Raw genomic sequence first — 27,096 nt, 5'->3', positions numbered from 1 at the left:
CCTCCCGTTACCTCCGCCTGAGGGGAGGGCGGGGGAAGCGGGAGGCGCGCGCTCGCCAGCTGCGTGCTCGCGTACGTCGCCGGGGTTCGGCTGCGTCCGTCCCGCCACCCGCCCGTTGCCGCTGCCGCCGCCGCCGCCGCCGCCGCGCTCTTGCTCCGCCGGCCGCCGCCTGGGGGGGGCCGGGGCCGGGCCAAGCCATCGCCGCTGCTGCCGGGATGCCGCGGGTGTACATCGGCCGCCTGAGCTACCAGGCCCGGGAGCGCGATGTGGAGCGCTTCTTTAAGGGCTACGGCAAGATCCTGGAGGTGGATCTGAAGAACGGGTGAGGAGAGCGCCAGAGGGGCCGGCCGGGTGGGGAGAGGGCCCGGGCGCTGCCGGGGTGGCCGCGGGCACGGGACAAGGACGCCTGCCTGGCGCCGAGCAGCCACCGGCCTGGCCCGGCTCCGCCATAGTCGCGGCGCCTTGGGGGCGCGGGTAGGCCCCGACTCCCACTGCGCCTGCGCGGGTGGGGGTGGTGGAGGGATTATGGGAGCGAGGGTGAAGCGCAGAGTGGGACGGCAAGAGGGAGAGCCGGCGTGGGAGGAGGGCTCCGGGCGGGGACCCCGGCGCCCCGGCGCCCGGAGGGCCTAGGTTTTCCCATTCCGGGCCCTGGAGCGCAGGCTGCCGGTTGCCGCTCGGAGAGCCGCTGGGAAGAAACAGGATTTCCTTCCCCCGCCCCAGAGGAAAGGATCAGACGGTCGGCCGCGCACCTTTCCCCGGGAAGGCGCCCTGGAGGGAGGCCCTTTCCACACTTGCCATGTGCACGCTGTTTTGGGCGGGAGACTGGTTTGAATGGTCTAGTGACAGTTTCCGAAAGTATCGTCTTGGGGAGCTGACAGATCTCTCCGGTCCCCGGACCAGAGTCGATGCAAGGCTCAGCTCGCTGTCCTGTCGACTCCGCGGTTCCCATGCCTTGGTTTCCGTTCTCCACCAAAACAATGCTCTGCCGTGGTAGGGTCGGCAGCCCCAAAGGACTGGCCGCCTCGGCCAGCCGCCGCCTCCACTAGGTAACGCAAACCGTTCACGAGATGCCCAGCTACTGCTTCCCCGAGTGGGACCTGACTCGTTTGTTTCCGAGGAGAGCTCTGGTGGAACAGGGCGGGCTGGGAAAACGGGAATCAGCCTGGAGAAGACGCTCAACGCGGAATACCGTGGATTGGGAAATGGGGAAATGTTGCACGATAAGGTTTGAAAGACGTGGATATTTTTTTAAATGTAGAGAAAGAGCGCATTTTAGGGCAGGCCCTAAAACTTGGGTGTTTCAGGCACCCGTGGCATTGTTGTTTTGTTCTGGGTTTTGTTTGTTTGTTATTTTTAAAGTCCTCTACTTTGCAATAGGTTCGGTAGGGCTGCAGTTCCCTCCCCAGTGTATTACTTACAGGTGACATTAGAGACTTTATGAAAGTTACCAAAGTATAAGTTGAATATTTTAGAAAAATTGGTAGTTACCAGACGCTCATGTTTGGATTTAAGTAGCCATCTAAAATGGATCTTTAGGACTTGTCACTCTAAAGTATTTATGATTTCTTTTTTTGAGTAGAGCCTTAGGAAACCTTCCATTTTGTGCAAGAGTATTTTAAGTTTCTAAGATACTATGTAAAGTGGGGGCTGTTGGTGCCATTGTAATGCACACCTTATAACTAAGAAATCCAGGTTAACACTTCAGGGTTCTTTTTTCTCCAGTACCTAATAAAGTTGATATCTTAATTAAATTTCGGAGAGGAAGCTTAAGTTTTGAACAGACCGGGATCTAGTTGGGGGTCAAGTTATGACATATTTGACTTGTGTGAACCTGGAGAAAGGCTTTTTGCTCCCTTAAGGAGTTACTGGGAGGAGCCCTGGTGGGATAGTGGTTACTCCGTGGGGTATGAACCACCAGGCCATCAGTTTGAAACCACTCACCGCTCTATGGGAGAAAGACAGGATTTTCTACTCCCATAGAGTTCCAGTCTTGGAAACTTACAGGTGCAGTTAGTTCTACCCTGCCCTGTAGGGTCACAGTGAGTCAGCATTGACTAGATGGCAGTGGCTTGTTGGTGGTTTTAGGTGTTACTCTCACATTGGAAACCCAGGGGCAGTTCTTTCCAGTCCTATTGGGTTGCTATGAAGCAGAATTGACTCGAGGTTGGTGAGTTTGGCTTTGTTCTTCTGTGGAAAAGGAAAAATGAAATAGGAAATGTAAAACATTTGGTTAGCATTGCAAAGTGTTTACTAACAAAATATAGTTAGGGATGTTTTCTAAGGTCACTTGATACTTGGGGAGCAGGAAATGATGTGAAGGTTGATAAGGAACAGTTATGCTATTGAGTAAATTAAATGTTTATGACTGGCTATACGGTGTAGATTGTGTGCTAAGCAATGCTACCGCTCACTTTACATTCTAACAAGTAAAGTTTGTCATGGTTTACTAGAAAAGGATTGCTTGAAATGGACTTGGAAGAATGGCTTGACTGGCTTAGAATGGAGAGAAGTGGCTGGAAGTAGGGTATTCCATAACTGGTGATGAGGAAGTAGTCCAGTAAGACGAACCATAAACAATCTAACCCGTCTTACCAGCCTCGTGAGGATCTAGAAATTTAACAACAAATGAAGAGACAACATTAAACATTCAAACATCAAGGCTCTGGAGAGAAGAACTGAGCAACCTGGGAAATGGTTTGCCAAAAGGAAAGATAAATCTTGCCAGGAGGCTGGATTACCTGGGTCTCATTTTGGAAACTATTTTTTCTTACAGTTCTGCTAAGACATGATATTCATGAAATCAGTGATTGAAAGTCAAAATTGAAATAAGAAACATGAAGTCTTTTGTGGGGTTTGAAGACAGGTTTGACAGTCACCAAATGGTGGGCACAGTATGACCCCCCTAGCATCATTCAGAAATGCCCCATAGGTTTCTGAGACTTATCTTTCTCCCTCGTAACAGCCACTTATTTCAAACTGCTGACCTTGCAGTTCGCAGCCCAACTCGCAACCTCTATGCCACTAGACGTGCCAGTCAGTAAGACTAAGCTAAAGGCTTGTCCATCTATTTCCATAAAGATTATAACCAAGAAAACTCTAGGGGAGCAATTAATGCTTCTCTATAGCATGTTCATTATAAGGCAGAATCAGCTGATCAATCCTGAAGTTCAGGATTAATTAACTAGGAATTCAGACACTTGCATAATAGGGAGTAGACAAAATTAGGGAGTGGATGATCCCTCCAACAGAGATTTCATGGCCAGGAAGGTGGTGCACTGAGTTTAGTGTTGGGCTGCTCCCTGAAAGGTCAGCACTTTGAACCCAGCCTCGCCTCTCTCAATAGGAGAGAGAGATGAAGCATTCCGCTTCCAGGAGGATTTCAGCGTCGGACGCCCTGTGGAGCTGTTCTATCTTGTCCTACAGGGTCACTGTCTGTCAGAATGGACTGAGGGGCGGTGGGCTTGGTTTGGGTTGGAATTTGGAAAAGGGTTATGTATGCCATAGTTTATTGCTGGCCATTTTATTGTGCCAGGCAACCCAGAGCAATACTTTGGAGTAAACGTGTTCATGTTTTTGATGACTCCACACAGCATCACTGTCCCTGATGGCTAAACGTTACATCAGTTCTTCAACGTCAAAGTTATCCAGTGAAGAGCAGTTACTTGAAGGCTTTAATCTCTCTGCTTTCAAGACTGTCTAGAAAGATGGGTCCATTTGTGGCCACAAACATAATCTAGATCTCCCAGGACCATATGGGCCACGACAGATTCCATTAGGGTAACCTACCGTATATACTTGAATATAAGCCGACCCGAGTATAAGCCGAGCTACCTAATTATTACCTGGGAAACCAGAAAGACTGATTGACTCGAGTATAAGCCTAAGGTGGAAATTGCAGAAGCTATTGGTGAGTTTCAATCAAAACAAATGAAAATAAAATTACTAAAAATTGAGACATCAGTGGGGTAATGTATTTAAATATTTATTAAATAAAAAAGAAAAGGACAATTCATTTAACATTAGTAAACCAGCACAGTAAGTGGAAAATAGATTCAACCAAAACAATAAGGTATCAACAATGATACCTTAAGAGTACTATTCCCTGCGCTCAATCAGCAACCAAGCTAAAATGTAGAGTTAAAATCCTACAAAACTGGATTCCTCGTCATCATCATTCGTATCCCAATGCAGAGCTTCAGCTGGTGTGAGGGTCATCGTAGACGCTGTCCTTCCTGGGATACCACTGACCCGTGTATAAGCCAAATCTCAGGTTTTCAGCACATTTTTTTGTGCTGAAAAACTCGGCTTATACACGAGTATATGCGGTACTTTCCTAACTGCACCAACTCCAGCAAGAAGCCTTTGTGGGGCCAAGAGATCACCGAGCGTGTCCAGCAAGCAGCAGATATCGATGGCAAGCCCCTATTGGTAGCCTTCCATCTCTATAAGGTCACTGAGTTGGAATCCACTTGGCAACACACTTGAAATGTGTGTTTTGTTTTTATTTCTATGATAACTAACAGGCTATCTTGGATTGTATCCCTTTTTATTAATCTATCACTTAACACATACTTGGTAACCAAATAACCATAGCAGACTAGTATCTACACATACATGTGCAAATGCCTGTTTAGTTCAACCTCAGAAAGACTTCCATAGTTACAAAATTAGCATAATTTTTCTTAGTTACTTATAACATCTACTTAGACTTACTAGATCGATTATGAAAGAATAGAATCTCATAAAATTTTGAATTATGTGGTTTCCATCATAGATCAATCTTAATATTTTAGTTTTCCATATTTTTGTTAAGGAATTAAACATCACATCTAAAGATTGTCTTACCTGCCTAGTAACTGAAAAGATAAACACCAAATCACGGAGTATTTAGTGGATTAGCAGCATGAATTTATGCTCCCAAGGGAATTTTGACTATCAATTTCAGAATCTGTTTTCTATTACAATAAAATTGTGACTAGCCAGAATTTCCAGGGGTGTGCTGGTCTGTTTAATAGGGTTTTCACTGTTCTCACCACGCTTGATGAAAGTTTCTTCCCATTAGAGAGTTGATGGGTTGTTGTTTTTGGGGGTTTTTTTTGTTTGTTTGTTTGTTTTTAAATTATTAAGTCTTTGGGTAAGTCAGGTTATTGTTCCAGGCGTCCTGTCGGCCATTGTTAGGTGGAGGATCCTGAAGTGGATCTTTGCCAACCCCAGAACCGACACAGGGATTTTCTCTTCTGACTGAGTCCCTGGTGGGAGCTTATTTTTCATTTTTTCTTTTAAAGGGGAGACCTAGTTAGTCAGTATTCATAGATTTCAGGGTAATTGAGCTGTTGGTGAAGCCTTAATCAGCCTCCCACCGCCACATGGCAGAGAGATGCTTTATCATTTTTATGCTAATGATAAAATAGGCGACAGGAATGGCTAATGGAAAGGCAAGCATTTTCCTTTTAAGGGTCTCACTACTTTTTTGTCCTTGGGCAGTTCTTCCCTCAGAATGATGCTGGAGCATGCGTGAACTAGAATCTGGATCTCTATGTCAAGAAAACTAGCTAGGGCATTTCGTTCAAGATTGATTTTGTTTTTAATTATCTGAGGAGAGATTAAAACATAGTTTTGTTTAAACAGCCCTATTTATATCTAGGTAGATTTAAAGGCTTGTTCTTTTTTAAAAAAATCATTATATTAGGGGTTCATACAGCTCTTATCACAATCCCTATATGCATCAATTGTGTAAAGCACATTTGTACATTCATTGCCCTCATCATTCTCAAAACATTTGCTCTCTACTTAAGTCCCTGGCATCCTCATTTTTCCGCTCCCCCCTCCCTCATGATCCCTTGATAATTTATAAGTTATTATTTTGTCGTTTCTTGCACTATCCGACATCTCCCTTCACCCACTTTTCTGTTGCCCGTCCCCCAGAGAGGAGGTTATATGTAGATCTAAAGGCTTATTCTTTATTTGTATTTTCACATTTTAAAAATGTCACATTTCTGTTTATAGGTGTTTTACTGTTTGATCATAGATTTCTTTTTCCAGAAATATATACGTATATATATTACATATGTATAAAACATTAGTGAATATTATTTATGTAACTTTATGTACATTTCTAGTTATTACCTTAGGACAGATTTCTAAAAGTGGAATTTGGGGGTGAAAGCATATATATATGTAAGGCTTGGGCTACCTATTGATTTCCTTTGCATTCTAGATAAATAATATTGTGTATATTTTTCACCAACCATGCTTTCGAGTCCCAATTCTTCTGAGCTCTCAATGCTCTCGGTATTTTTTATTTTTAAATATTCAAAATTTTATCTGAGGAAGTAGTTTTAGCAGCCTGACAAACTTTTTTCAAAGTAAATTTAATGTAATTTTATATGCTGCTTTTTCTCCTTAATTGGTGTCATGTATTTTTTCCAGTACATTGAAATCTCCTTCATAAACATTATTTAAATGTGTACATAAAAGCTGTATCCTGATTTACCCCAGCCATCACTCCAAGGTTGACTACTAGTTCTTGCTGTTACATACAGTTCTGTGGTGGATCTCTGTGCAGAACTTTTGTTGCATTCTTACCATTCCCGGGGAAATGTTCCCATGAAATAGAACCCTGTGTCACCGGCTTTCCATGCATACAGCCCAGGAAAGCTACTCCAGTACATGGCCACCCTCAGTGTGTGCACATGCCCGTGTCATGACACTCTGATCAGCACTGGACGTCCTTTTTAAAAAAAAAAAAAAAACTTTGCTAATTTAACAGATAGGGCTGCTCTCTTGTTTCCTAGTGAAGAACTTCTTCCTTGACCGATAATAAAAATAAGAGACAAGACTGGGGATGAAGTAGCACTCATCATTTGATTAGTCGAATAACTTTACAAATATGGCCAGGTTGGTTTTGTGCTAACGTTTCTTGTAGAAGTCAACCCATCTCTGAGAAATCTGTGCCAAAAGGCAGTGCCATATTAAGGTTTTGACCAACCGCAGTTGTGCTTGCATAAGACTCGCAGTCCATTGGCATGAGTACACATCATTTGTAATCGGCCTGTGTCGCATCTCGACCTTCCTCATTGAGGAAGCTTGCTGGCACAGAAAAAAAGACTTGGTGATCTGACCCTGTACAGATTTTAGTCTAAGAAACCCCATGAGGTGATTCCACACTGCCCTATAGGATCGCCATCAGTCAGAATCAGCTTGACAGCACACAACAGCAAACGACCTCTTAGTGGCACAAACAAGTTTAGTGTTATCCTGCTGGCTGAAAGGTTGGTGGTTCAAATCCACCCACGGGTGCCTGGGAAGACAGCCTGGCCGTCTGCTTCCCAGAGATCACAACCTTGAAATCCTATGGAGCAGTTCTATCAACACACATGGGGTCACTGTGCGTCAGCATTGACTTGGTGACAAACAACAAAAGGCTAATACTGAAATTTTAAAACAAAATATATTATCAGCATGCAATTTAGTGGTTGCGTTTTCAACTGCCTAAGTGTTTGTAGTTTGCACTGATGGGAGAACTAAGGCTTGGGCAGATTGACGATGTTGTAAAATGCTTTCAAGGCAAATCTGGAGGCTGAAGGGCTTTCTTATTCACAACCAGGTAACAGCATGCACGGTGTCTGTCAGTCAAGGCTTCTCGCACTTGTTCAGTTCTCTCTTTTGGGACTTAACACCCCAGAGTGAGGCAGGGCTTTCTGACTGTTGAATATTTGGCTTCTATGCAGAAACTTCAACCAGCTAACAAGTTATTGCCAAGTGAGACAGATGGTCATTTTTATGATGTTGGCCCTGGTGGAACTGCCAGGGGATTCTCCTCCTCAGACTACTCTGAAGAGCTTTCAGGTGACGTCCACTTAGCCTTGGCTGGACTTGGCGTCTCCTGAAGGTGGCGCATCAGAGTGCTCTGAAATCAAGTGCCCGAGGTGTGGCGCATTTGGAGGACATGCTCTAGATGAACCTCCCTATGTATTGAGAGTAGAGGCTGACATGCAAACGATACCTGAAGAAGCATTTCAGTGACATCTGCCCCTCCTGTTGGGTTCCCCAGCATGTCTTTATTCTTACGTACAAGAAGGTGGGTCTTCATAAGCAGAGGCCTCCAGTAGGAAGACAAGAGAAGGGAGTCAGGCAGGAGCCACAGAACATTGACGTGGACTTAGAGAAGAGTTTTCACTGGATGGAAAAGAAGCTGCTGATCCATGATGATAAAAAGAATTGGGGAAAGTCATGAAAATACTAAATGATTGAAATGGCCGGTTTTGAGGGGAAGGCCTCCCCCCAAAATAGGGTAAAGACTGACAGCTTTACCACAATTTAACAAAGACCAAGATTACACTGGACCTTGAGGCTGTTCGTTATGAGGGCATGGGGATAGCGGAGATAGCCCCGGAGGCATTACCTCTAAGAGACTTTAACACCTGTCTGTCTACCTTTTGTGGCATTGTTTAGATAAGTGTGAACTAGTTTTGTGTTGGTAGCTTTTCTGTGAAATCCCTTAGTACTGTCTGCTAAGTGTAAGTCTTTGTTGTGTTAAGTAGGCGTAACAGAAAATGGTAATTTTATCTAGTGGCCCAATAATTTTATTCCAAATTGGTAATATAACATTCTTTCTTATTAATTGCTTTTAATTTGTGATTGAGTCTCCTAATTGACCCCTGTGAGGCCCTTTAATTTCATTGACCCTCAGTGCTGGTAGGTGCCAGGAAATGGAAACACACCAGTGTAATTGTAGTTGCCCCTCTTGAAAGAAAGTAACTGTTATTTAGAAATTGACTGGTTAGGATCATTTGATCATAGATGATGTTCAAGTATATTACTTTCTGGATAGATCCATTTTTAGAGGATTCCTAGTAAAAATGAAATAATGTTTCGAAACAGTTCTGTGAGCCATAGAAGAATTAGACGGTCAGTCTAGATTTGAACTGGATCCAGATTGCTCTGGTTCTTTCCGCTTTGGGGGCGGGGCGGGAGTGTTTTCTTGTCTGTGAGTCAGCATGGTGACTGTCCTATCCATGTGAATGTCCCTGTAAAGATGGACTGGTCTGCACACTGGGGTCAGCGCCTTGTAGACTTGAATTTTACTTTTCTTTAGGAGCTTCTCAGCAATCTTTGGTGTATTTTGTGAGAAGAGAGTCCTGTTTAATTTGTCTATCAGTATACTTGTGTTCTCAGCACTGAAGTATAGGTTTCTGTTTTCTTAGACCGGTGTTAAAAGTTTTGATAATTTATAGCTTGGGTTTCTTTGTAGCTTAGAAGTGAATACATTTTCACATTAGTTGAAATATATACAGACTGATATTTCTTGCCAATCTGTATATTTGATAAGATGCTAATGTTCACGTAGCTATTTGTCTTCCACACTACAGAACACAATTGATGCAACTCGTTATTTGGTGCACCTCAAGCTCGTGGTTCTCAAACTGTGAGGTTTTACAGTCCGCGTCTTTCCTCTGGTGGACAGGAGGCTGAAGAGCATGCGTGTGGATTGTAGATTGTGGCACCAGCTTGAAGAATCCAGGGTGTTTGAGTAACCTTGGCAAGTTCCTTAACCTACGCCTTAATTTCTTCATCTAGGAGATAACAGTAACCCATGGAATTGTGAAAATTGGATAACACAGTACTTGTGTATGTGAAGCATGGCACAATGCTTCATACATTTTAAGACATTGTTTAAAATGATGGTTGTTATAAGGAATTTGCAGAAGAGTCCTGATGGGCTGGAGTAGTAATGTCTGGAATTAATCAGACCTGATTGTAGGTGTATGTCTGCAGTGCACTTCTTTCTGTAAGCCTTCTCGTTTCTTTGATCGCAGATTCATTCCCCACCCACCACCATTCATACTTATGTTTATTTGGGTCCCAGTCATCATCCATTGCAGAAGGAATTAGATGGCATTCTTAAACTTCTCATTTGTCAAGCCCACCACCTGTGGGCCCAGCTGTAGGCTGGTCTAATTTGTGACAAGTCTAAAAACCAGAGACAGACTCCAGGGGTTAATGTGGGGCCTCCAAAGTGGGGATTGTGCAGAATAATTGTATTTTTCCTCTATTCTTCCAGTACGTTATGTTCTGAACCCACACATGTTTTCGGAAGGACCAGATGGCTGGCACTGGCTAATGGGAACCAAAAGACAAGAGTGAAAGTCACCTGGCTGTCACATATCTCTAGCTTAGAGATACTTCGCCCTGTTCTATAATCAATTTCTTTTTTTCCTCTGGAGACTTCACCTCACTGTACCAAAAACTACTGGCATGGCCTGATCTGTCTGGGGTTAGAGTACGACCCAGGCGGTGAAGTTGAATGAAAAGGACCGTGCTTGGAGCTGTGGGAGAGAAGGAACAGCCGCTGTGTTTGTCTGGGAAGCGTAGCCTTGTGGTTATGAGTTTGGGTTTATAGTCAGATGAGTCTGGGTTCCAATCCACCATCACCATGTAGGAGTTCCTTGACAAGGGACCATGCAACTTAAAAAACTTCCAAACCAGTTTCTTACTTAGGAAGTGAAAATAATTATAGTACATTCTTCACATTCCTCAGGAAGAATCAATGGAATAAATGATTTGCTACGGAGCTCAGAATCGAATGAGAGGGTAAGCACAAAGGAAAAAGATCAAAGCCTGAAACACTCAAAAACATGACCATATAATAAATAAGCTTGAATGGAGACACCAGAACTAAAATGATGGAGTCAGGCAGGTTTCTGAAGCTGTATGAAAGACCATTCTCAAGCGTCTGGAAGAAACGTAATGTGGTTCCTCCTGTGTAGCTCAAGTGTTTCTGGTTCATAACATAGAGATTAAGGAATCAAACCAGACCTCTGAGCACGGGAATGCTCTCACAGCTCCCTTTCCCTGCTCTGTGTGCGGTTACATTAATCTAACAGGTAGCCACAGCACTGAGGGCCCAACAGAATGTGAAAGCTGTAGAACTTGGCAGGAGACTGGATGGGTAACCCGAAAGGAGACAAAGGTGATTGCAAGGTTGTTGGGAGCAAAGAGGGGGTCAGGCATTCTAGAAGAGAGAAGTCATGAGGTAGGTTTTCTTCTTTGAAGGTGGGAAAGATCAAGTGCAGACTGGGCTGTGGTCAACGTTTGCAGACCAGGAATCCACACGCTCTAATCAGAGAGCTCTTGGTATGCAGGAACTGCCAGTTTGCCGCCGGGAACAGAGCCCCAGACTGGTAATGGTGAGCCCTGAAGTCGCACCCCAGCTCTGCCACTCAGTGAGCACGGGTAAGTCATCCACCTCCTCCGGGTGACCTTGAAGGCCCTCCCTCCTCAGAGGCAAAGGAAAGGGAGGCCGGGAGTGCCCAGGGCAGCCTCCTTGTCAGGGTAGGGAAGGATATCAGGAGCCTCCTCCATGTGATGCACAGGCTTCTCAAGGCTAGGTTCTCAGCAACCCTCTGCGAGATGGGGAAAGTTACATTGAAACCATAGTCACTGACCCAGAGCAGTAAAAATGTCGTTGGCTAGTCGTGCTTTGAGGGCCTGGCTGCCAGTTTCCTGGGTTGTTGCCGACTTTGAAATGGGACAGTGGCCCTGCTCTCATTTACAAGCTTTTCTGTGAGATGGCCTCGCCAGAGCACTAGGGAGCTGGCAGCAGAAATGTCTTTCGACATTTATCCAAGCATTTTATTCAGACAGCAAGAATTACCAGTTTTATTATTGTGTTGTCTGGGTGCCTTGACTTTTTTCACCTCAAGACCAAGTTAGCGGAGGCATTGGCCCAACACTTGAGTGTTTTGAAAACCTGGTGTTTGATTGTTGAATGCCAGTTCTCACCAGGTAGATTTTTAAAAGTCTGCCCTTAAAGTCCATGCTCTTGACTCTAGACTGAGGGTTCACGCTGCCCATGGGTTAACTTCAACAGATGAACATTTTTCCTTGGCTACAGCACCATCCCTAATCCAGACCAGCCATGGAGAGGTTCGGTTCTTACCAGGAAAATGAGTGATTGTGGGAGTGGCTCACCACATTGGGAAAACAAAGCTCACATCCTGCTGATGGTGGCTGAGGACTGTCATGTCCACATACAAAGAAAAGCATGTGGCACAGTTGTAGGACAAAGGTGAGCAGAGATCCACTGTGGAAAGGGGCATACTTTCCTATAGCGAGCGCACCCAGGGCATGGCCCTCGGTAAGCAGTGTTGGTGGGTGACTGTGGTCACGCGCATGGAGGCTTGCTTCCCCTCGCTCCTCATCCCCATTCCCCAGCAGTTAGCCGGAATTGAGCACCCTGGTCCCCCATTGCCTGCTTCGCCACTGGTCTGCATATCTTCAGAGCACAGCCTGCCCTGCATTTCCGGACAGGATCTTTCTCCAGTTTCTCTGGAAACAGAGATATCCTGAAAAGGGTGAGCTGTGCCCCCTCTGCGTACTGTCCAGTAGAACCCGGGACAGCAGAGCTAGCTTTGGGGCTCTTGGAACAGGCTGCTTTGGTCAAGAATACCTCCTTAGTAACAAGAGGCGCCCACGAGGGGGGATGTGGATAATTAGCTTTTCTGAAATTGAAGTCTCGGAGTACTTTTAAAAACTTGATTCTAATTCACTTTCTAGAATTAATTTGTTTTTACTAAAATGGAAGAGGAGGGGGGTCTCTAGCTGAGAAACCTATCTGTTGGGTTGTGTTTTTGAGGCTTAGTCCCAGCTTACGCCAGAGATAACTGGGTGCATATGAGACAGACACATCCGCATGCGTAGTCTGTACCCATCCATGCTTTGACACAGGATCCGAAAGGAGAGTCCTTTCTGGGGGCAGGACATTCATTTTCAGGGTAATTGCTGCAAAGAACAAAGGCAATGAGCAGTTTAGAAACTCTCCAAAAGAGCTCTTCTTTGTGGGAGGCACTCACATTTAATTTGGGGACAGTTTTAAATATTTAAGTTAAATTGGAACCCATATGGGGGTTGTAAACCAAAATTTAAATGTATCCTTGTCTATCTACTGCTGCCATGTGCCTCTGACGGACGCTTCCCTCCTGGCCCATGCCTCCCAAATTGAGTATAGACTATCCAGCGTGTGTCATAGGGTGCTGGTTTTTGCATGTATCCATCTGTTTTGGGTCTTGGGTGAAAGAAACCTTAGAAATAAGGCCCTTCACTTCCCAAGTACAAGTAAGCCCCGAGGAGGGCATCTGCAAGCTGGCTGATGGCAGCACCAACCCAGCCTGCTCCCTGCTGCCCCTCCGCAGCCCTTCGGAGTTGTGAGCGCTGGAGTCAGAGCAGGCGCTGTGAGTGCCAGCTGTGCCCCATGTTGTGTTACTGTGCTTCAGTTTCCTCTGCTATGAAATGGACATAGTAGTACTTGGCTCTTGGGTATTGTGGGTATTTAAATAAGATGGCATTGCCTAGTATGTAGAGGTAATTTAACAGATGTTTGGTTTTGTTTCTCTATTACTGTCAAGTCTGCCTCTCTTATTTGAAAGGATGCCTATTTACTCCAACCTGGTCTGGGCTTGCTTTGCTCACCAGGTCTGGTTTGTCTGGAGGAAGCGGTTTCTCTGTCTTCCATACCCACCTACCACTATAATGGCAGAGAAAAGAGTATGTGATGCCTGGTTTGAGCCTTAGGAGATGATCACTGTAATCAATGTTCCAATTTGATTTTGTGGCCTTTCCCATTGCAATAGAAGAATTTTTCATAAGTGACTTAGATACCCAAAAATGTGACTATGTGACCCTCTTGTTGGGAGCACTTTCAAAGGTGACTTTTAGGGAAAGGACTGCAGGGCCCCTTGTTCTCCGGCATCACAAATTGGTTCCTCTAAATTGGGAAACATTCCTGTTAGTCAGGCATGCATTGCTTCAGTCTCTGCAGCAAAGAAGGATCGGTCTGTCTGAGCACTAAAGTATGTCGGTAAATGATGTGCCTCTACTTAACAGATTGTCTTAACTTTCCCTGATCAGCCTGAGTGAGTTCTGCCTGGAAGCCTGGGGACAGAGCAGGCAGGCACTGGACAGCTCCCAGTCAGGAGATAAGGCTGCCCAGAGCTCTGTTGCTCAGGAGCAGTAAGTAGTTTGGCTTTCCATTTCAAATGCCTGAAGAACCGAGGGGCCCTGTGCTCTGTGGCCCAGGTGTGATTCCAAAGCCTACTGAAGAAAAGCTAGGACTTTCCTGGGTTCTTTTGAGTAAACCGTGAGAGCCCAGGTCTTTGGTGGTCCGTGAATGGTGCAGAGCCAATAGGTGAATCCCCAAGGGTAGTGAAGGCCACTTCATCCTGCCAATGTTGGCTGTGTTTCTTGTTCCTCCTCTGGCCTCAGACTCTCCTGTGGTGCTGACTGTGGGCAAAGCAGACCCGTGACCAGTGGCCACACTTACATTAGGAAGGCCCTTTCTTAGTTGCTACATGTTGGGCTAACCCCCTAGCACAACATGTAAAGTCAGCAGTTTGGAACCACCAGTCTCTCCAAGAGAGAAAGACGGGCTTACTACCCCCAGAAAGTTAGTCTAGGAAATCACAGGCAGTTGTACCCTGTCTACCCTGTCTCCTGGGTCCCTGTGAGTCTGAATCAGCTTGTTGGCGGTGAGCGTGTCTTAGTTTGAAAGGTGAAGCTGCAGTAGAACATGCTTTGGTTTGGCCTTGTGTTTGCCTTTGTTGTTTTGTGTCTTTGAAAATAATAGCATACCTTCACGTGATCCGTTCTACCCGGGAAAAGGGAAAAAACTGCTTCAGTACATTATAGATTTTTAGTGGCTTAAAGCACATTTTAACATCGCTAGTGATTTGGAGAAGTTTTGCCAAACATAACAGGGGTGTTCAAATCATTCTTCTTAAGCTTCTCAGCCATTCCAGCCTATGAAAGCGTGAAACCATGTCTTAAAGACTACACAGTCCCTCAGTTCAGCAGGGTGCCTTCTGAGTTGTGTTACTGCAAGGTATTTTCTGGTGGACAACTGGGCATGTCTGTATAATTAAAAAAAAATGTTTTTGAGCGTTGAGAACCAATGACAACTAAAGCTTAAATGCCACTCACAGACCTTTCAAGCATAACCAGCCTTCTGCACATGGCAACCCTATAGTGTCACCCTGAGGGGCTTGTTTGAAGGAAAGCTTCTGATGCTTATTTCACGTGTTGCTGGGGAGAGCAGTACATGTTAAAGATGCTTTTTGTCAGCAGGCTAAAAGAACTGGCGAGTCTTAGAACCTGTTTTCCATTTCCAGATGCACAAGAATCCATAGAAATGTAGGTGGACACGAGTCAGTGCTTGTCTGAGTGCATGATCTTGCTAGTATTTAAAGAAGTGGCTTGTAACTTTCCTTTGTGATTTGGTATGGCCAGTGAGATGCTTTCACTTTATCAATACAGGCACCGGTCACAAAGCTGGGATGGTCACAGCCGCACTTAGGCTACACCGAGCACGTGTGGGTAACAGTGTACGGGGTGCCCTTTCACCTGGCAGATACATGTTGCACTTGGGTCTTAGAAATTGTCCTCTTTAAAGATACTGGTAGGATTTGAAGGTGGTGGTTTTCTTTGGGGTTCAAGCACCAAACCTCTTGGCTGGAAAATTCCTAACAATACTATCGAAAGACATTTGCACAGTTATGTAGGGATCGTAGAGAATTCCAGCCTATCCAAAACCTCATGCAAATGAGTTTGGAATGTCAACAGGAAAGCGAATAGCTCAGAATTTCCCACTGATAATCCCGAGCCATCAGCTCAATTGTTAGGAGTTCTTTGAGGTAAAAGAGCCAGGAATTGGTTTCTCTTTTTCAACCAAGGAGATTGAAAGTTCTGTGGTGTTACTTGGTTTGTTATCAGAATGTGATTCAACTGTTAGGACACGGGGCCTGAGTGGAAGAGACCTAATTGTTCTCAGAGATAGCACTCTTGAGTTACAGCTTAATTTAAAGGGTGGGTCTGTATGTGGTGTGTTGAAAAAGCAAGTCATCGGCCTTGTAGTTAAATTTATCCCCAGCATCCCTGTATACCCAGGCCCCTCCTTGGGGGATAAAGGAAGCAGACTCTGGGTATCTAGCCAGCCACTTCCTACAAAGACAGGGGTCTGCTTTGAGAAGTTTCCCTGTCTTCTTGCAGTGCTTATGAAAAGAGTGTTTTCAGCTGAAGGGAAGAGACAGGTGATCCATAATTTGCGAAGCCCACCTAACCTTTGCTAAGCATGAACCTCCTCTGCTTTCTCTTTACTGTTGGTGGCTTTGGGGTCAAATGGTGCCAACCCCGGATGTCATTTGCTCTCTTCTAGATATGGTTTTGTGGAGTTTGATGATCTGCGTGATGCAGATGATGCTGTGTATGAGCTGAATGGCAAAGACCTTTGTGGTGAGCGAGTAATTGTTGAGCATGCCCGAGGCCCACGGCGAGATGGCAGTTACGGTTCTGGACGCAGTAAGCATTTAAACGGCATCTGTATCAGTGCCATGCCTTCGTTTACTAAATGTTGATTATGAAAAGTCACTCATTAATGTTGCACTGAAATTATTGATGTTTGACACGTTTGCTTTTATAAATTGTGTATCTTTAATGTAGAATTGCAAATAAACATCTCTGATAAATGTTTAATGTTAATTAAAATGATATAAATTTCTTGTTTTAATATTTTATAAATATGTTTAATGATATTTGTTTGTGTTTTTTTCTCTGTAATGCAATTGTTTAACATAGAATTAACAAAGACCTCAATGTTTTAATTAAAAGAATCCTTTGAGGCTAAGATGACTGCCTGTTCCATTTGCTGACCTTGGGTTACCTTTCCATGCGTGGCTCTTTGAACCATTGTGGCCCTTGGCTGACCAAAAACAGGAAGCCATGCGACGACCGCAACCTTTCCCCATTAGACCTGGGTGGTGAGGACCCCAAGGGTTAGACACAGATGAGATTAAACTGAAATAGGTGCCTGAAAATCTTTTTTATATATCTATCTATATATATATCTATAAAATATTCACACAAAAAACTTTAGTCACTGTGAGTAACACCTGTAACTGATTTAGTAATTTAGTTATTTCTAAATTGTTAAATTGTTGATAGTTTTTAATTTATGCATGTTAATTTTAAAAATAAAAATTAATGAATGTGTGAACCTTTAACTCTTTAAATTAAATGTTCATGTTTAACTGTCTCTTTAAGAAATAAACGCAGTTCTAGTTTAGAGTGAAGGGTGGGAGTAGATGTAAATATAGATGATGTTGTTTGGGGTGGGAGGTAAATAATATGTTTAAGGGGATTATGTGGTGTCTCGTTTTTCCTTTTCCTCCACTGAAGTATTATCTTACCTGTTTGAACCTTCCAAAGGTGGATATGGTTATAGAAGAAGTGGCCGAGATAAATACGGCCCTCCTACCCGCACCGAGTATAGGCTGATTGTGGAGAATTTGTCAAGTCGGTGCAGCTGGCAAGATTTAAAGGTTTGGTCCTCATTGGATGTTTGGGATGAGATTGGGCGGGAGTTAGACTGGGAAACAGGTCACACTGTATATGGCCACAGACGTCACACGTGTTTGAATGCCTTCCCACGGTGTTTGGAAATTCTCCAGCAAACGCTTTCAGAGGAATAAAGACCCCGACTTAACTACTTGACATTATGGAGACCTTCACACTCTTCGGACTAACCTATAGAGAAGGGTGTAGGGGCACCAAGGTCGCACTCAGCTCTTCAGAGTTGCAAGCCACCGGGATTCCTGCGACATTGACTGAGACACCTGTGTTTATATCAGCTCTGCACTTTAGGTCGTTCTGTCATGGCATTGGTGACGTATGTTTGTTTTCATGGGCCCTGATGCCATCGTGAGTTACACGTTGGGCTGCTAACTGCAAGGTCAGTTAGCAAGCTACTCCTTAGGAAAAAGATAAGACTTTCTGCTTCTGGAAAACATTTACAGCCTAAAACCCCAAAGGGACAGTTCTACACTGCCCCATAGGGTTGCTGTGGGTTGATTCCAACTGGACAGCAATGAGTTTTTTCCTGAAAATTTTAGCATTAATGCAAGCTCATTTCAATCTCCCTTGAGGAGGAAAACTTACTGAATAGTGCCTTAGTCTAGCTGATCTTAGGAGGAAGGTTACTCATTCCTCTCGTGCCTCAGTTTTAGTCCATCATTCAACAAGTCATCTCAGCCAGATGAGGAGGTATATTTAGGTTTAAGAAAAAATAGGAGTTACTTACATTCATGTAGTTTTAGCAGGTAATTACATTCATACATAAAATGTTATTTCTTTTTAAATTTTGGCCCTAAGTAACTATGATATACAGAAAATAATTAAGACTCACAGGTGTGTGTCTTAGCAGACGAGCTGAGACCAGGCCCTCCTGGCTCCTGTTTTGTTTTGTTGTAGTCCGTGCTGGTTGTCAGCATTGACTGCCCTTTGTTGTTTGGTGCTGCCTGCAAAATTGTACCCCCAAAAGCATGGCTCCACGAGGGTGAGTGTCTTAAATGGAGAGCATTATGAGTAGAGCCCGGAAAGCTGCAGTCTGACTAGGCAATGCGGTGTCACTAAAGATGGTGGTGGATGCATTTCTTAAGAAAATTGATACATTTGAGGTTAAACTGGAGCCTAGCCAACATCTACCGTTAGTTCCGTACCTTTGGGCAGGCTCACTCTTCAGGGATTAAGAGTGTGTTAGGCTGAGTTGTCTAGAGAAACAAAACCAGTGACATTAGATAAATGGATGGATGAACAAACTTTATATCTAGGAAGCATCCCAGCCCTCCACAGACTCATGAAAAATGGAGCGGGTGTAGGGGGATCACAGGCAAGTGGGTCCGATCATGTAGATCCAAGGGTGGTAGAAACTTGAGAGGTCATAGACGACCCAAAGGTTGGCTTCTGGGGTCAGTGGCACACATGGAAGCAGCCACAGTGCTGCAGCAAGGATGGCAGTGAAGGGCAAGAGACAAGTTGTCCCTGTATCTCTCGTGGAATAGGTCCCAAACCCCAAGGAGTCATCACCAGGCTGCACTCCACCCCGTGGTAATGGTTTTAGATCATTGTCTTTGTTCCTGTATCCATTATTAACAGCTCCCCACTTGCCCTAACCTCCTCTTAAGGAGCGCTGGTGGCATTGTCAGGTAAGCATGGGACTGCTTGACCTGTGAGACCAGCAATTCACGCCCACCAACCCACCCCCACCCGCCCCCAGGGAGGAAGATAGGGCCTTCTGAAACCTGGAGTCAGAATGGACTCAGCGGCAGTGGAATAATTATCTTTTTGCCTTTCATTTGTGTTCAAGAGATGAGATGGTATAATATTTTAAAATAAAATTTTGTAATTGGTTTCATAATCTTTTTGTGGGTTTGTTTAAATTTCACGTTGGTGTTTCTCTGTGTCTGCATGTTTCAAACAAGAGTTTATAGTGAACTGTTAAAGACTTACCTTAAAAGCAAAGTCTGTAAACAACAAACTTGCCGCTCTAAAATTAGAAAATGATAGCTCAAGATTCTGTTTTTATAGATAACTTATTTAAAGCAATTGTTTTAGATAATTGTTCATCATCCTTAATGCTGGACACTTTAAAGGGCTTCAGTAAATGGTTGCAGGACAGAGGGGAATATTTAAGAGTTGACTTATTCTGAGATTTTTTTCTTTAAAAAGGGAAACTTCTATCTTGGTGATTGCATTAGATAGCTTAGCACAAAGTTACTGAACTGGGTTTGTGTGTTTGTTCCCCGTTAGGATTATATGCGTCAGGCTGGAGAAGTAACTTATGCAGATGCTCACAAGGGACGCAAAAATGAAGGGGTCATCGAGTTTTTGTCTTACTCCGATATGAAGAGAGCTTTGGAAAAGCTGGATGGAACTGAAGTCAACGGCAGGAAAATCAGACTTGTGGAAGACAAGCCTGGTTCTAGACGCCGCCGGTCTTACTCCAGAAGTCGGAGCCATTCAAGGTACTGGTGGGGCGGGGGGCTTGTTGGAGGTTAGTTCACCAATGAGCAAGAGGACTTTATTTACATTTTCCTGTGGACTTCTCAGCAGGCTGCTTCCATTTGGCTCAGTAACTTAGAACTTTGTACTGAACATTTATTTGTAAAGCTCTTGAACTCTTAGGTCATTAGATACAAATAGAAGTAAAGTCCTTTCTGAGGCAGGGCTTGGTGACCATCTTTCAGATTTCTAGTTGGGGGCAAGCATGACCGCTGGCCTGGAGATTCTGCCAGACACTCCAGCTTCTCAAATGTTCTGCAAACATTTGGCCAGGTACTGGACTAAGCACGCAGAGGGAGTGTGAACGAGACAAATAACGCCTGCCCTCATTATCCTTGGTGTACTGGAGAATGCAGGCATCCGCAAATCACCATCATCTTGATAAAGTATGCCAGAGAGAGTGTGCACGGCCAGCCCGGAGACCCTTCCTTAAAGGGGGTTTCCTAGAAACGACCTGCGCAAGAGAGGGCGGAGCTGGTGAACAGAGGGCAAATGCCTTTCAGACAGAACAGTGTGCCCGGGGACTGGTGCCATGAGACAGTTTGCCGACGTGGAGGCCAATAGCAGACAGGCAGTTGGGTGCAGGTTAAGAATTTTCAGTTAGTGGGAAGTCGTTCCACCATTTAGGCTTTTCTGTTTAAATTTTTGGTTTTTCAGGAAATTTTCCAGCTACATACAGCATTAGAGAAAATCACTTTATGAACCCAGAGTCAGCTACAGCAGGTTCCATTTTGCCAATTTGTTGGGGTTTTTTTTAACACCTCTGGCTACATTATCTTAGGAAAGTTGAGACATTTTGTCATTCTACCTATAAATACTGATGTATGCATCGCTCACCTTTAAAAAAATAGAGCTAGAATATCGTTGTCATGCCTAATAAAATTAACACTGACTCCATAATATCATTTAATACCCAGCCTTAATACCAAATATGTTTGTCTCAAATATATCCTGTCCCACCTGGCTGTACACATTGTCTCCCAGTGGTAAGCTATCCAGAAATGTTTGCAGGCACCTGGGAGAACGTTTTCTTTCAACATTGTACCGGGCAGAGAGCATGTACATAAGGAATATTTTAAAAGTTCATGAGGAAAATGAAATTAAATGATAAACGATTATTAACATTATAGGCTGAGTTTCTCAATATAAGGCCACTGAGGTTCAGACACTTTTGTAAGGGCTGGTACCATGTATGTAGTTCTAGAGAACCAAGGTCCTAGGAGCTGAACACTATCTTACAGTCATTTTGTATTGTTAACTGAAGAAAAACAGATGCCCTAATAAACAGTTATCATTATTCTTTGGCGCTCCAGAAATCCAACAAGTAAATTGACTTGAGCATCCCCAAAACCATATCATGACCTTTGTGACTGACCCGTCCCATTCTGCTGTGACTAGATCTGCCTCCTGGGAGCTATTTCTTTGGTTGCGCTCTGTCTTTAGGATTGAACTGGGAAAGCTGTTTCATCTCCTGGAACGATTCTTCTTACAAGTGCTTCAAGGTCTTGGTCCGCTTACTGAAAATTCCATGGAAAGCTGTCTTAGTGGCAGCTCATCTGGTGTTACAGTTTTGGCGCCCATCAAGCAGAAAGTTTGCTCAACTTTATTTTTTCAATCAGAACAGAATTATTCATGCTAAACCAGTTGAGGTATCGGGTGTGAGCTGGCTATTTTTGCGTTATTCATTGGTCCACTTTACTCAACACATGATTAACTTTTCTGCACAAATTGAGACAGGTGTTGTGCCTCAGTGGCTTTACCTTTGGTGCTGTCCAATCCCTACATAAAACGAGTTTCCATTTGGAAACTGTTGGTTTCTTTGGGGTCACCACCCCCAGAAGCTTTTTATAAAGGGTCAGTGATTTCCCCATTCTTCTACCCAAGCTTTACCATAAATTTGATGTGTGTTCTTTGTCAATTTTAGCAGGATTCATGTTGCTCTGGTGGAGTGGTTCTTTTTACTTGTTGTCTTACCCATCTTAGTACCACAGACACGATCTTGGTCAGTCACGCTATCGGGTCAGAACCAGCTTCTTTTGGCACAACCTTCCCCGCCAAAAGATAAAAGAAAGAAATTTGAACACTCGTTTTCCACTGAAAGAAGGATGTGATTGACTTTAATCCGCCAGCCTCTTGTCAGTAACTGTTCAAACCTTGTCTGTTTCTCCCCCTAGATCTCGCTCTCGAAGCAGACATTCCCGCAAGAGCAGGAGCCGAAGTGGCAGCAGCAAAAGCAGTCACTCCAAGAGCAGATCCCGATCCCGGTGAGCCTCCTTGCTCCGTGAGTGGGCAGGCCGCAGGAAGCAGCCAGCGTTGCTGCTGTGACTGACCTGCCCGTGGTCCAAGGTGGACGTCCTGTGGTGGGTGGGGGGGCGTAGCTCCACACACATCCCTTGGGGTCTTTTTGATTGTGTGAGGCCACATAGAGCTCAGATATCCCTCTTTCCTGCCTCCGCAGGTCACGGTCCCATTCCCAGAGCAAGAGTCGCAGCCGCAGCCCGAGCCGCAGCCGCAGTAAGAAGGACAAAAGCAGAAGCCCCAGCAAGGATGACAAGAGCCGCAGCCGCAGCCACAGCGCTGACAAAGGCCGCAGCAAGAATAAAGACCACACGGAAGAGAAGATCCCAAACAATGACAGCGTGGGAAAATCCAAGAGCCAGAGCCCTGGTAGGCATAAAAGTAAGAGTAAAAGTCGAAGCAGGAGTCAGGAGAGGAGAGCTGAGGAGGAGAAGCGAGGGAGTGTGAGCCGAAGTCGAAGCAAAGAGAAGAGCAGGAGCCAGGAGAAGAGCCTTCACAAGAGTCGGAGCAGGAGTCGAAGTAAAGGAGGCGGCAGCCGGAGCCGCAGCCGCAGCAAAAGCAAGGATAAGAGGAAGGGAAGGAAGAGAAGCCGGGAGGAGAGCCGCAGCCGCAGCCGGAGCCGGAGCCGCAGCAAGAGCGAGAGGAGCCGAAAACGAGGTAGCAAGCGAGACAGCAAGTCCGGCGGCGGCAAGAAGAAGAAGGATGACCCGGATGGCTCCCGGTCCCGGTCTCGGTCCCGGTCCCGCTCTGCCTCAAAGGAGCGGGAACACGCCAAGGTCGAGGCTGGCCAGAGAGAAGGCCGGGGGGAGAGTGAAGATGCAGGCACCAACCAGGAGGCCCGGTCCAGGTCGAGATCCAATTCCAAATCAAAACCAAACCCATCAGCATCGCGCTCTAGATCAAAGTCAGCCTCAAAAACCCGCTCTCGGTCCAAGTCTAGATCCAGGTCTGCTTCCAGGTCACCCTCCCGGTCTAGATCTAGGTCCCACTCCAGGTCCTAACTGGCTACGCCCCCAGGTGGAACTACCCGAGAAGTCTTTTGTACATGTTTGGTAGCCGTAGCACAAGTGATTGAAGTAGACCACACGTCACTGCTGTACATTTTTAACTCCCCTAATGGTGTGTCTCTAATTGTTAAATCTCAGTGCTTCCTCTGTCCAGCCTCCTGGCACCAGGCCTTCCTGCTCGACTGAAAACAGAATCTTCTCTTTGGCCCTCCCCCTTTACTCCCAGCCCACAGTAGAATATCCAGAATTCCCGGCTGTCAGGCCTGGCCTTTATTGCTGGGAGCTCCGCACTTGGACAGCTCTCGGGCTGGCATGACGACCTTCAACCATTGTCGCTCTCGAATCAATGCCCTTTGTGAGAGTGCGACGTCGTACATTTCCTACCACTTTGGGTTTCCTATTTGGGGAAACACAGTCGAGGAAAATTGATACCTGCAGTAACCCATAGAAAACAAACTGTAGAGTTCCATATTCTGGTATTGTGACTATATTGTTTTATATTAAAAAAGAATTTTTTTTAATTTTATTTTTCCCTGTCTTGCAAAGTATAGTGCCCCCCGTTTCCATTAAATTTGAATAAAGACTATTTTTGCTTGACAAACTTGATGGTGCTTGAATCAAAGTTGCATTTTCAGATAGGTCCTGATACCTCTTTTCTTAGCATCAAGAACATGCACTTGCCCCTTGAAAAATGTCATCCTATGTTTTGTTCCGTGGGGTCACTTAGGGGTAGGTAGGTAACTGACACTGCCTGAAGGATTTGCCACACCCATCAGAACAAAGGCAAGCTTCCCAGGATTTTACATTTCTAACTCTTGAGAAGCTGGTGGTCAGGCTGGTGAGAAATCAGTCTGTGTGGGAATGTGGAACACCGAGCCGAGCCTCTCCCAGCCTCATCACTTAGCATTTGGAATCCTTGCAAACCCTAAAGTCTGCTTCCTCTGCCCCAGTCATCCTTGCATTGAGTGTTCTCAGCCCTTGAAGGAGCGAGAAGCTTGGAAGGAAATAAGGAACCTTCAGGACACGCAGGGGGATATGGTCATTCTCAGACTCCATCTGTGTACTAATTGCCTGTATATTTCAAGCAATTGTCCTGGCTCGTGTAGACCAAGGCCTGGAGGACACACTCGGGACAAAATCAGACAAGCATCTTGTCCTGGCGCCTGGGATCTGATTGCAGATGAGAAACCTCACCGAGGGCGGTGGACATTGATGGGGCGGGGCTGAACCTTCAGAGATGTGGAGGTGGTGCTTAGGCCAAGGAAGCCATGATCTGTCTGGGCTAAGAGTTGGATATTGAAGTAAGAGAAGGATAGCAACATGGATTGAGTCAGTAGCAGAATTTGACCTTTGTCTGGAAAGCTGGGTGGTCTAGTGGACCAGAGCAGAGTTGAACTTCCAGAAGATGACAGTTGCATGAAGGACCAGTTGTAGGGAGCTAACAATTTAGGTATGCAGTCATTTCTAATGAGCTATGGCAGGAGAAGGCAGCAAATTAGCCAAGACTAGGCCGGTGGTGGGACAAAGGGATCTGGAAGGTGCTGACAGGTAGCCCAAGGTCATGAAGGCTTTCTGAGGAAGGGAAAGGTAAGAGCAGTTCTGGAAGCAAAGGTCATCAGGAACAGATTGGACAACCCGGAGCTTCATTCTGTGCCCTCCACCTCTCAGTCCTCCTGTCTGGTCAGCTACCACACCCCACCACCACCTCAGGATAGCAGGCGCCCAGGACATGAGGATTCTACAGCCTCCCCATTTACCTCGGAAGGATGGGCATCTGGGCATTTAACTTTCACTACTGCTTTTAAATCCGAATTAAAAGGAAAAAACGCCATTCGATTATCTCAGCAAATCAACTCCTTTTCTCTTCCAAACTTTGTGTCCACAGTTTAAGAAAAGTTCCGCTTGTGTAACTTAATAAACTAACGGTACCGGAAAGCTGAAGGCCCATTGATTCTAACTAAATTAGCCCCCCGTTTTTTTTTTAATTAGCACTTCTAATCTTGAAGTTTCATGTGCACAGAAGGGACCTCTCTCACACACACCCTGCCAGGGATGTTTGCATAAAAATGAAGAGGATAGACAATGAAGGGAACACGTCTATTGAGATTCAGGTGTGTACCAGAAATAACCTTGGGTACTTCTGTGTGCACTTCCCACCTGGTTCCATGAGCCAGTAAACAAGGCTACATACATCCTCTGCCCTCTGAGTGCCTGTGGATCACATCCTGGGCCGCTGTAACCCACCTAGCAAATTACTCTGGGCTGGACTGTGTCCTCTCGACCTGAGTCAGGGTGACAAACCAGCCATCATTAGGGAATGTCGCCTCTCCCCATCACGCCACAATCTAGTAGAACCAAGGCCTTGGGAAGGCGAATGGAGTAGGGAGCCCCAGTGTGTACCCCTGGGTTAGGGGCTTTTCTGCACTGCATCATGGAAAGCCCGTACTTCAAACAACCAACGCTCCGAAGAAGCCAAATGGCAGGACAGCACCAGACCACACTGAGTTGGCCGTGAGGGTGTAAATAGGCTGATACCTTTCTGCTGCTAAGCGGGTGGGTCTAAACCAAGATTTTGCATTTAGCCAGCCAACGTTTACTTGGTGGCTCTACCAGCACAGCCAGGGTCAAAGCAAGAATCCCTGTGAATTTCCTGACCAGAATCAGCTTCCTCCACCTGAGGGCCAACTCCCCATCTCTAACCTGCCTTGAGCAAGTCTGCGTTGTTGCGTGTGCATACACCATGTCAGAAGGCCTTCCACAGTCTTCCTGTAATTGTTCTTTAGTATTGGCTTGAAGGGGCAGTATTGAGTCGCAGGCTACTTGGTGTGGGGTTTCACAGCCCTTGCTGCCCTGAATGAGCAGGTACGTTGTGATGGGAGGGGTGGTGGTGGGGGAAAACCCACTGATCTTTTTCTCATCAATTTATTTCATTTTCTTAAAACTTAATAAAGCCATGCGATCAATTGTCCTGTGGCCTTCAAGAGAATCAAGATTACTCCTTTAGCCCCTCCCTCCCCCTCCAAACAGTCCCAGTTGCCTGAACACACATCTCTGCCTTGAGATGGACTGATCCAGCATCCCCCTTGAAGGAGACTCGAAACAAGTGTATTGCTGCATCCATCCACTGTGATGGAGACATTTAAACATGTTTAAAATAAACCCACATGCATGTACGAATTGGAGCCCTAGTAACATTTTTTACCAACCGTGTGTGTGTGTGTGTGTGTGTGTGTGTGCAGTCAGTCATCTAACGTACATGAGACGTTCTGTGAGGTAGTATTATGTAATTTGGGCGTCGTGCAAACATCTTGTCAGGTTCTATTCATTTAAGTCTAGAGCAGGCTCCCGTACCGTAGTGCTGATTGAAAGCAGTAGGTCACTGATTTTCCCCTTGTTTAATAACCTTTTCTTTCACTGCCACGTGCATCTCCTTTGTCTCTTGGCCGCTTCAGTCACTAGCACTGGTTGGGCTGCATTGGGAGCCATGAGGCACTTCATGGGAATGTTTTTGAAAGAAAATTAAACATGCTACCGCCCTCCAGAGGTGGACTATGTGAGACTGAATATTGGCTGTTAGGTCAAAGCATACAGCAAACTTTAAGGTAGTCCACGACATGCACACATGTACATAGGCACTTGACTATCAAGACAAGCGTTCTAGGTTATATATGGACCGTGCCAGTATGGGGCTGAAGTACAATCACTTTGTATACAAGCCATGAGATACATGTGTGCAAAGCGCTGTTGGCACTGATTCCATCCCATTTTCTAAGATGGCACACCACGAGCCTAAGTGAGACATGTGGTCCATGATTCTACATGATGGATCCTATTGAAATAGAAGATTTTGTTGTACTTGGGTCCACAACACTCATGGAAGCAGTGGGGGAATCGATGACATGAT

The 27,096-nt window shown here is 45.3% G+C and overlaps 1 protein-coding gene across 2 annotated transcripts; it reads left to right on the top strand.

Annotated features, from left to right (window-relative positions):
- Positions 1–25,223, top strand: SRSF4 (serine and arginine rich splicing factor 4). Of its 2 annotated transcripts, XM_075553237.1 has the most exons (8): positions 211–322; positions 11,145–11,235; positions 11,897–12,070; positions 16,208–16,350; positions 17,257–17,369; positions 19,636–19,850; positions 22,062–22,151; positions 22,346–25,223. In XM_075553237.1, exons 3-8 carry the CDS (start codon positions 11,949–11,951, stop codon positions 23,184–23,186), a joined length of 1,524 nt encoding a protein of 507 aa, XP_075409352.1. In that variant the 5' UTR covers positions 211–322; positions 11,145–11,235; positions 11,897–11,948; the 3' UTR covers positions 23,187–25,223. The 2 variants fall into 2 exon arrangements, with proteins under 2 accessions (XP_075409355.1, XP_075409352.1); XM_075553240.1 differs by lacking the exons at positions 11,145–11,235; positions 11,897–12,070 and having other exon boundaries at positions 1–322.
- The last annotated feature ends 1,873 nt before the right edge of the window (positions 25,224–27,096 follow it).

Source organism: Tenrec ecaudatus, chromosome 1, assembly GCF_050624435.1.
Source record: "Tenrec ecaudatus isolate mTenEca1 chromosome 1, mTenEca1.hap1, whole genome shotgun sequence".
Lineage (NCBI taxonomy): Eukaryota > Metazoa > Chordata > Mammalia > Afrosoricida > Tenrecidae > Tenrec > Tenrec ecaudatus.
This window is presented reverse-complemented; position numbering and strand designations above follow the sequence as displayed.

Coding starts and splice junctions, on each gene's coding strand:
- SRSF4 (XM_075553237.1), top strand. CDS start 11,949: ATGAGTGATTGTGGGAGTGGCTCACCACATTGGGAAAACAAAGCTCAC. Junction 12,071..16,207: donor GGCACAGTTGTAGGACAAAG/GTGAGCAGAGAT, acceptor GCTCTCTTCTAG/ATATGGTTTTGTGGAGTTTG. Junction 22,152..22,345: donor AAGAGCAGATCCCGATCCCG/GTGAGCCTCCTT, acceptor CTGCCTCCGCAG/GTCACGGTCCCATTCCCAGA.